Source organism: Thunnus maccoyii, chromosome 15 (assembly GCF_910596095.1).
Source record: "Thunnus maccoyii chromosome 15, fThuMac1.1, whole genome shotgun sequence".
In the NCBI taxonomy this organism is placed as follows: Eukaryota; Metazoa; Chordata; class Actinopteri; order Scombriformes; family Scombridae; genus Thunnus; species Thunnus maccoyii.
Genome location: NC_056547.1, coordinates 5741490 through 5751191, shown reverse-complemented (window position 1 = coordinate 5751191; position 9702 = coordinate 5741490). Strand labels below are relative to the sequence as shown.

General features: G+C 35.7%; 1 protein-coding gene across 1 annotated transcript; it reads left to right on the top strand.

Annotated features, from left to right (window-relative positions):
* Positions 1 to 2142: 2142 nt before the first annotated feature.
* LOC121913773 (antimicrobial peptide NK-lysin-like) lies at positions 2143 to 3843 on the top strand. Its single transcript, XM_042436577.1, has 4 exons — positions 2143 to 2416; positions 2495 to 2604; positions 2767 to 2877; positions 3581 to 3843. Exons 1-4 carry the CDS (start codon positions 2374 to 2376, stop codon positions 3740 to 3742), a joined length of 426 nt encoding a protein of 141 aa, XP_042292511.1. The 5' UTR covers positions 2143 to 2373; the 3' UTR covers positions 3743 to 3843.
* The last annotated feature ends 5859 nt before the right edge of the window (positions 3844 to 9702 follow it).

Sequence of the window (9702 nt, the reverse complement as noted above, 5' to 3'; positions counted from 1 at the left end):
AACAGATAAAAAGAAAGAATTAAACAATTTAAAATAAATAAAAACAAACAGATCATAAAACACAGGGAAATAAAATTAAGTTACACAAAAATATAAACTGTCAAGAGTGGGATAATAAAACACAGCAACATATCAAAGATTCATAAAAGCTTTCTGATAAAAGAATGTTTTGAGAAGAGATTTAAAATTGCACTTACACCCTAAATTATTGTTCAAGAATAATGTTGACTAAACATGTTTTCTATTATCTGTCTGATGCAACTTTCAAGTCTCTGCAAGTTACTTATTTCATAAAGTGCAACAAGTACGCTTGTTGGCAGAGATGTTAAGTATACATGTTTTGTAGAGAATAAAATATTACAACCTGCTATAAAAAGCTCTTTTAGGGAAGAAGAAAAAGTGATTTGATTGATCATTATCAAAGCCAGTCCGCCACACGGACAGAAAACGATTTATACCAAAAGATCCTTGTGTGCAACGTGTTCCTGCCCACGTTTACAAAAATCCTTGGCTGCTTTTATGCACTGTGTAGTGTGAAGTGCAGGCTATTACATTTACACAAAAGAAAACCATCTTCTCAGGCCTCTGTAGACTCCACAAAAGACGAGGACATCAACAACAACTCAATTACATAAAAGGTCTTTCTCACAAATTTTTGTACTTCTATCTTTATGAGGCTCCTCCATTAACTACAATATATTAATCCCCATTAACATTTTACACATTCCGCATATACAAAACTGCGGGGGATGTCAGAAACAATACCTTTGCATTGATTGGGATTTGTGTTCATTTAGGACAAGTTTTATTTCACAAGACGATGAGAGAAAGCAGAAGCTAGAGTGAATAATATGAGTTATTTTTACCCTGGAAAACTCCACTATACAATATGTTGTGTAAATGATGTGGAACATCTTGCACCATATGAGAAACATACTGTATGTGATATATTTTTCTGTGAGTTGAGTATTTTGCCCCCCTCATGTATGTTTAGGAACACCATTCAATATAATGCACTGCAGTACACCTCCAGCACTCACTACAACCTCAATAATAAACATAAAGTAGGATTATCACCTTTCTGACAATATCAACAAAAACTGAAAATGTATAAGCTTCGTAAATGTAGAATTTATGGCAGAGCTGTTGTACTGGATTGCATTAGATTGCACAGGTGAGTGTATTCATGTGTATTTATTTACAAGTATGTGAAGTACTCAAATGTCTTCACATGAAAGATAAAATCTGAACTTGGGGAAGCTGTTTGCAAGAAGATCACTGCAAAAGTTAAACTGTGAAAGGAAAAAAAAACACCCCCCTATCTATAGATCCTACAGATAACATGTAACAGTCACATGAAGTTTGTAGTTAATGCACTGAAATCCACCGCTGCTATTGTTGCAACTGTTTCCTTTTGATCATGTGCAAACTGCCTGTCGTTACCTTTGCAATAAAGAATCTCTGAAGCTGTTGAATTTCAATATACAGGGAGTGATGTAATTCCTACATTTAAAGTCTATTCAGCTTCAGGCTAATTCTATGATGAATTAGTATCACTTTGCAAGGTCAAAGGTCACAGCAAAATGAACTTACAAATAAAATAACGACATTCTTTCATGTTTGTTTGTTACTTTTAAAGGTGAAAATAGAGTAACTATATTTCAACTGATAAGAGCTCTAGGTTTAGAGCTCAGAGGAGTTAGTTTTCAAACAGTCAGCAATGCTACAGTAATTTTCCTCCTGGGTGTAAAAGCTCAACCCAGGTCAAAAGAGCAGATCCTTATATTTTTAACTTATGTTTAAAGTTTCATTTTGAATGGGAATAATGTACTTTTAGGGTTTAAACTCAGAGGACACAGTAAACATATGTGTAAAAACAACTGAAACGCTCCCTGTACTGATAACCATGCTATCATCTTCAGCTTGACATTATCTGATATGTCAGACATGTTTCTACCCTTTTAAAACTGAGATTATGACAATACTTGCATGCATTCTTTGATATTAGTGCTCAGATAAAGTGTATGCTCACGTCAGATGCATTTGACTGCATTCTGCACTATGCACCATTCATTATTCCAAAAACAAAAGTCTGCAGGTCAAACATATATCAAATGTATATTCAACAATATATATTTTCTTTTTAATTATCTGGTCTATTAGGGTATAAAATTAAACATGCCTGCAATTGCACATTTTAAAAAGTTGATTTGCATATTTTGAAAAACCAAAAAAATGCTGTTTGACGTTTGCAAGCACACTTGTGGGTTGTGATACGTGTGGTTCAGAGGGGTTTTGCAGCCATATGAGGCAGTATAAAAAGCCACAGAAGGATTAGCTGAACACAGCTCTGATGACACAGCAATAACAACCATGACACCAGCCGTCAGCATCGCTCTTCTCCTGCTCTCCGCAAGTAAGAACGTAATATTATTTACACCATGTACCTGATAATTTAAGTACCTTTGCAGGATTTAATTTATTTTTCTTTTAGCTGTTGTAAAGTCGTGGGGGTCTCTGGAGGACCAGACTGAAGTAGAGGGGGATTTTTCATCCCAGTTCAAACAGCATGTGAGGGAGGGTGCTGACCATCATGCAGAGAAGGTGAGAAACTATGTCACACATATTAAAATCTCAAGGCCTCTTCTTTCATTTAGCTATGTCGTGTCATCATGTTTCTGTTTGACTGACACATCAACATGTGAGCTAAACATATGGACTGAATGTTATCTGGTGTGACGTAAACCAAAATCATTTTATATGCAGGAAGGAGATCGTTATGAATGGATGCAGGAAGGATCATCTGACCCGAAATGTTTGGCCTGTAAGAAGATCGTCTCTGACGTACAGAAGAAGTTGGGCGGTAATAATTCAAAGGTAATCAATGCAAAATGTAGTACAGAAGGTTAATATTTTCCAAACCTGTCTGAAGCAAACTTTTTCAAAATATGAACTCTCATTTGATTCTTATGTCCACATTTTGCCATAATCAAAGTGTTAAAAAATGGTCTCACTGATTTTGTTATAGTCAAGCCCTGATGAGGGTTAGGGTTAGGGTTACTAACCCTTTTATGTTTTAGCTGAAAATGTTTAAGATAATAACAATAACCCTAACCCTAAAAATCATTCAGATGAAAATATGAATGATGATGGGTCTCAGAAAGCTGTAGCCTAATTTTAAGGGGGAAACAGTTTGGGAAGTACTGTGTTACTTGGTTATTTTTCCTTTGAGAGATTTTAGTTGTCAATAAATGATAATTACATATTGCTGTGCACATTTACATTTTTTGGTGCAGTGGTGGTGGAAGTGGAGTGTTATTGCATTACAGTGGTTCTTACATGCAAAAAGAAACCTGTCTATCTAACATTATACAGTACAGTGGAGAGAAGCTAATTTGTGACCTCTGATATAGTATGTTTTGTTTTATAAATGTTTATTTTTATGACTTGAAGATATTTGGATGTTGCTATGATCAAAACCATAATAAATTAGACTCACGTCCCCTTTAATGAATTTATCTTGCCAGTTATCACTCAACAAAGTGATTCTTGTCAAATATTTATATGTTTTTTATTGAAGGAAGAAGTTAAGAAGCAGGTGGATGGTTCCTGCAATGAACCTGGAATCCTGAGACAAGCATGCAAGGATATCATCAGAAAGCCCAAAGATGAACTGATTGATGGAATAGCCAAAGGCGAGACTCCCGAGAAAATATGTAAAGATGTGAGCTACTGCCAGTGAAATACATCTGTCTGTAGATACTACATACAATGTAATGCATCTGCCTCGCAATGAATGTTTCAGCTGTTTGATTCTGATCATAAAAGTCACATAAAAGTGTACCTGATGTCTTGTGCTTGCCTTTGCAATAAAGAAGCTATTTCTCATATTCATGTAGTGATATAGTTCTTATGTTCTTAAATAGACTAACAGTAAGACATATTTCTGTGAGACACTGACTTTTCTCTCTCCTTACAAAGCTGATAAGTAGTGTGAGGGAAATTATTGTATGAATATATACAAACACTTGTATGAAACAAAAGCACTTAGTGACAGTAGGTTCCTGTGTGAGGTAGAAACCTAGTATATCCTGCCATGTGTGTCTGGGTATAACTACACATAGAGTAGTCACAACAACTCTCAGCGGTTAGTGAGAAAGAGATAAAGAGATAAAGGAGTTTTCACTCACTCTCTGTGAGTGTGTCATGCTCTGAGCCTTAAAGAAAGTGTGATCATATTGTGTTGAGAAATATCTCTCTCCTCATTTCCACTCCCCCCTCCCTACCCTAGACCCATTTTTGGGGGGGCACAGGGGATGTTTAGGGGGAGATAGCAGGTCAACAGTATATGCCACATAGAAGTGGTATACATCATCTTAAAGCTCGGAGCCTGAATATTAATTTGAGATGCAGCTCAGCACTGTGTGGCAAGTTTTTCTTGTAATAAATCTGTAATAAACATTGTGTTTTGGTTAGTTGCCTATTCAGATTTTGAAAGTTTAGAGGGTATAAGGGACTAGAACATAATGATGAAAGTATATGATGGCCATTCCCATGATCAATTTTGTCTCATAAGTTGTTGCATCAATTTTAGGGTTGATACCATTTGTTATTTTGTTATTTTTGACCAATTGAGAATCGACAATGTGGTCAAAAATCCCTCAAAAATACCACATTCAGACACTAAGACCTTGTGGAACACCATATAAATATTCATGCTGAGATTTGGTGTCATTTTATAGAGTGAGGCCAAGTCTCAAAAAATGGTCTCACTACAATAAAATGGCTACTATGGGGACTAACATCATCAGACATGAATACAATTGGGCTCATTGAATCCACAAGAGTCTCAGCTTTCCAGTCATACCAAATTAATGCAATTCCAAGATGGTTTAGGGACTCCAGTATGCAGAAATATTCAAATACACCATTTTTAGAATAGCTGAAAATAACACATTTATACCGCATTCAAAAAACTGCATGGTTTTTGTCCAAAACTGCATGGGATTAACATAAAGTGGGCACGTCTGTAAAGGGGAGACTTGTGGGTACCCATAGAACCCATTTTCATGCAGATATCTTGAGGTAAGAGGTCAAGGGACCCCTTTGAAAATGGCCATGCTAGTTTTTCACTCGCCAAAATTTAGCGTTACTTCCCTAGGTCATCTAGTTTCATATGATACCAGTATCTTCACTGTAGCTTTAAAATCCTCACAGGCAGTCTCTTCTCATGCCAAGAGTCGTTTACGAACCTTTCTCAGGGGAGGGAGACTTCATGGGTCTTAGGCGACTTGTAGTCCCTTCAGCAGCCACACACATTTGACCTGTTTGGAGATTAAGTGAAGGAGGGAATGAGATTGGCATCCTGGATGAGCCCCCAAATGGTCGTGGCAATTTACCTGATGCACTTGACTTCAACGAGGAAAGAGACAATTCTCAATACAGTTTTGTCACACTTTCTTTAATGCTCAGAGCATGGTACACTTACACACTTGATACCGACATACAAGCTGCTGTAGAGGTGTGAGTCCTAAAGAGTTGGGCGAAAACTCCTTTATCTCTTTCTTACCAACCTCTAAGAGTTGTTGTGACTACTCTATGTGTAGTTCAGTGGCGGCTGATGACTCAAAAAATTGGGGAGGACAGGAAGAAAACCAACATGGAATCTTACAACAAACCATGTCAAACTATATCATTGTCCCCCACCTGATGAAATCGGAGGGGTGGGGGGCAATTTTATATGCCAATTAAACAATTTGCTTCCAAAAAACAAAAACCCCTGAGTGGTGAAAAGGATGCTTCTTTAAAGACATTTAGCATATACATATTGTTTCTACACAAAGAAGTTTCTCATTTTAGCTGTGGAGTGGTTCAGGATGTGTCATTTTACCAACAAATTAACTTCAGTTTTATAATATTGTTCTATTGTGACAACAGATTTATATTCTCATCAAAAACAGACAACATATCACATGATTTACACGTGATTCCTATGTATTTTCTTAGTATACAGAAATATATAAATTACCACAAAACTTATAATCTGATACAGGTTCAGATCAGTGCTGAACACTAGAAAGATTGAACACTAAAAACATTCACAGATCGGAGGATCAGTTAATTGTTGGTTTTGGTCTTTTATTATTGATTTATTGACAATAACAAAAATATAGGAAATCGCCAGACTTATGTGTTAAGATCTATTCAACTTCAGGCTACTGCTATGGTAGCTAAAATAAAATCCTACTCTTGTTTGCTTGTTAAAATTTAGAAAATATTAATCACTGAAACACTTTTGCAATTCAATGTCAATAAACTGGTATGTGTAAAGTTCTACACAGTGTGATAATGTAATGACGATTTTGCTTCTAAGTTTTAAAACATTCTGTGTTTCTTCTGGAGCTTTCAGCCACATCTTTTCATCAGTAAATGGAGATTGCAATGTTGAAAACAGACCCATCTCCATGACAACGGAACAAACACCATTCGCTGACGAATGAGATGATGGCTGAAATTTCTTGAGAAAAAATCTGATAAGTCAGCATTGAGTTAAGACTTCTTTTTTTTTGTCAAGTTACTTTCTCCATGCTCAACATTGTTTCAGAACTTTAGGGCACATAAAAGAGCCAAAAATTGACGAATGGGATGTAATGAAATGTTTCATCTTGCAGAATGAAACAGCTTGTCATAAACATATCATTTCCAGTCTTTAGCCCCATTCAAACCAAAACAAAACCTTTCAGCTGAGGGGAAACTGCTGTGTAAAACAGCACAACATCGTTCTTCTGTATTTGAGTGCAACACAGATGAACTGCTCAGTGGGACTTTAATCCTTGAACAGACAGATCAGAAAATAAAACAATAACTGCAGTATTGTCTGTGATATTCAGATAGTGAAGCATTGTGGCAGAAACACTGTGGTTCTATCATTTCCTTTAATGGCAATAGCTGATATGAGTGAGTGCAGCAACTGGAAAAGATGAACTCATAGACAAAGGCAACTGTGACAAGGAAACATCAGCAGACATAGTTTTACTTTAGGATTCACTGACCTCGGGTACATAACCTAACCTGACGTAAATTATATGCAGTTTGTCCAAACTTTATTCAGACCCACAGAGTTTTATATCAGATTCAAGTGCAGAACCAAAAGTTTTATTACATGCTACAGTATGTATTTATTTGCAAGACACCTTTTTTTCCAAACTGACTCACAACTGCATTATAGTGTGTTACAAACCATTTAGTAGTTGTTTACATAATGCCTATGAATGCTCTGCAGTATTCAACATTTTTCCATTACATTAAGTGTTACTTTAAGGGCTCATGCATTTGTTAAGTGTTAAAATCATGTGTCAATTTCATGTGCAGCTTCCAGGCGTATGCTGGGCATGCAAGTGGGCTCTGAACAAGCTGAAGAAAGACATTGGTCCGAACGCCACTGCAGAGGTAAAACGTCCACTAGACTGACGTCACAGTAGTCGGTGCATCTCTGAAGGAGCGGTAATATGATTTTTTCTCTTATTACAGAAAATGAAATCAAAGTTGTTGACCGTCTATGATCCAATTGGCCTCTTGAAAAGTTTGCGCCGCAAATTTGTGAAGTCACACCTCGGAGTATTACTTGAAGAACTCGTCGCCACTGATGATGTGAGGACGATCTGTGTTAACACCGGAGCCTGCAAGTGAGTCACCAGCCTGCCAGTGTACTGACCTAAAACCACATGTGTATTTATATTTGACTATTACTCACCTAAAATAGTCTAAAGTACTTTTACAATGTTCATTACTCACAATGTAGCAACTTTAATTACAGCTTCATACTCCACAGTGGTAGAAAGTAACTGATTTACTCAGGTACTGTGCTTAAGTACAACTTTAAGGTACTTGTATTTTACATGAATACTTCTTAAAGGGGAAACATTGCACATTTTATCTGACAACTATAGTTGCTTGTTCAAGATTTTACATACAAAACACATGATTTAAGTTTATCACATATGAACTGCAGTTATAGATTCAACTACCCAACAGTATTTGAAGTAGTTAAAATAAGCACCACCATGACCAAATGTACAAAATCTAAGAATCACTTACATATGAAAACCTCAATAATAACTATCTTATAGTGTACTCTAAAGTATACTTTACTTCTACAAAAGTACAATTTTGAATGCAGGACTTTTACTTTCCACCACTGATACTTAATTATTTTAATCTTTTTCTGATGTGTTCTCTTTAGGCCAAAGGAGTTTTTAGACCTGATCCCTTATTCAGGCAATGAAAATACACAAGTTGAAATTAATGTATATCCCCGACGCCTTATGCATGGTTAATAGTTGGAGAGACATGGGTACGACATACAACAAAGGTCACTGGCAGGAATCAAAGCAGGGATGTTGCAGTTATGTGGTATGCACAGTGACCACTCGGCTACCGGGGTGCTCTGCTTAATTTATAGGAAAAAAACAAAAATGAGTAACAAAAATTTTCTGTTTTAGTGAACGACTAAGAGCGCATAAAAGTATATCATAAAGGATTTCTAATGATCTTTCAGTTTTATCTTTGTCACTGCATTAACTTTGTGTTGCATTATTGTCTTTTACCTTTTATTACTTTGCAATGCTTGTAATGTTTATTCCCATGTCTGTATCAGTTCACAGTTGATATCAGTAAATGTTTGCATTTCAAAAAACTTGAAACTGACGCAGTGTCAGTTTTGAATTATGTAATAATACATTTTATTTATAAAGCATTTTTCTTAACAAAGTTACAAAGCACTTAACAGAAAAAAAGAAAGAATTAAACAATTTAAAATAAATAAAAACAAACAGATCATAAAACACAGGGAAATAAAATTAAGTTACACAAAAATATAAACTGTCAAGAATGGGATAATAAAACACAGCAACATATCAAGGATTCATAAAAGCTTTCTGATAAAAGAATGTTTTGAGAAGAGGTTTAAAATTGCACTTACACCCTAAATTATTGTTCAAGAATAATGTTGACTAAACATGTCTTCTATTATCTGTCTGATGCAACTTTCAAGTCTCTGCAAGTTTCTTATTTCATAAAGTGCAACAAGTACGCTTGTTGGCAGAAATGTTAAGTATACATGTTTTGTAGAGAATAAAATATTACAACCTGCTATAAAAAGCTCTTTTAGGGAAGAAGAAAAAGTGATTTGATTGATCATTATCAAAGCCAGTCCACCACACGGACAGAAAACGATTTATACCAAAAGATCCTTGTGTTCCTGCCCACGTTTACAATACTATGTAATGTGAAGTGCAGGCTATTACTTTTACACAAAAGAAAACCATCTTCTCAGGCCTCTGTAGACTCCACAAAAGACGAGGACATCAAAGACAACTCAATTACATAAAAGGTCTTTCTCACAAATTTTTGTACTTCTATCTTTATGAGGCTCCTCCATTAACTACAATATATTAATCCCCATTAACATTTTACACATTCCGCATATACAAAACTGCGGGGGATGTCAGAAACAATATCCTTGCATTGATTGGGATTTGTGTTCATTTAGGACAAGTTTTCTTTCACAAGACGATGAGAGAAAGCAGAAGCTAGAGTGAATAATATGAGTTATTTTTACCCTGGAAAACTCCACTATACAATATGTTGTATAAATGATGTGGAACATCTTGCACCATATGAGACATATACTGTATGTGATAT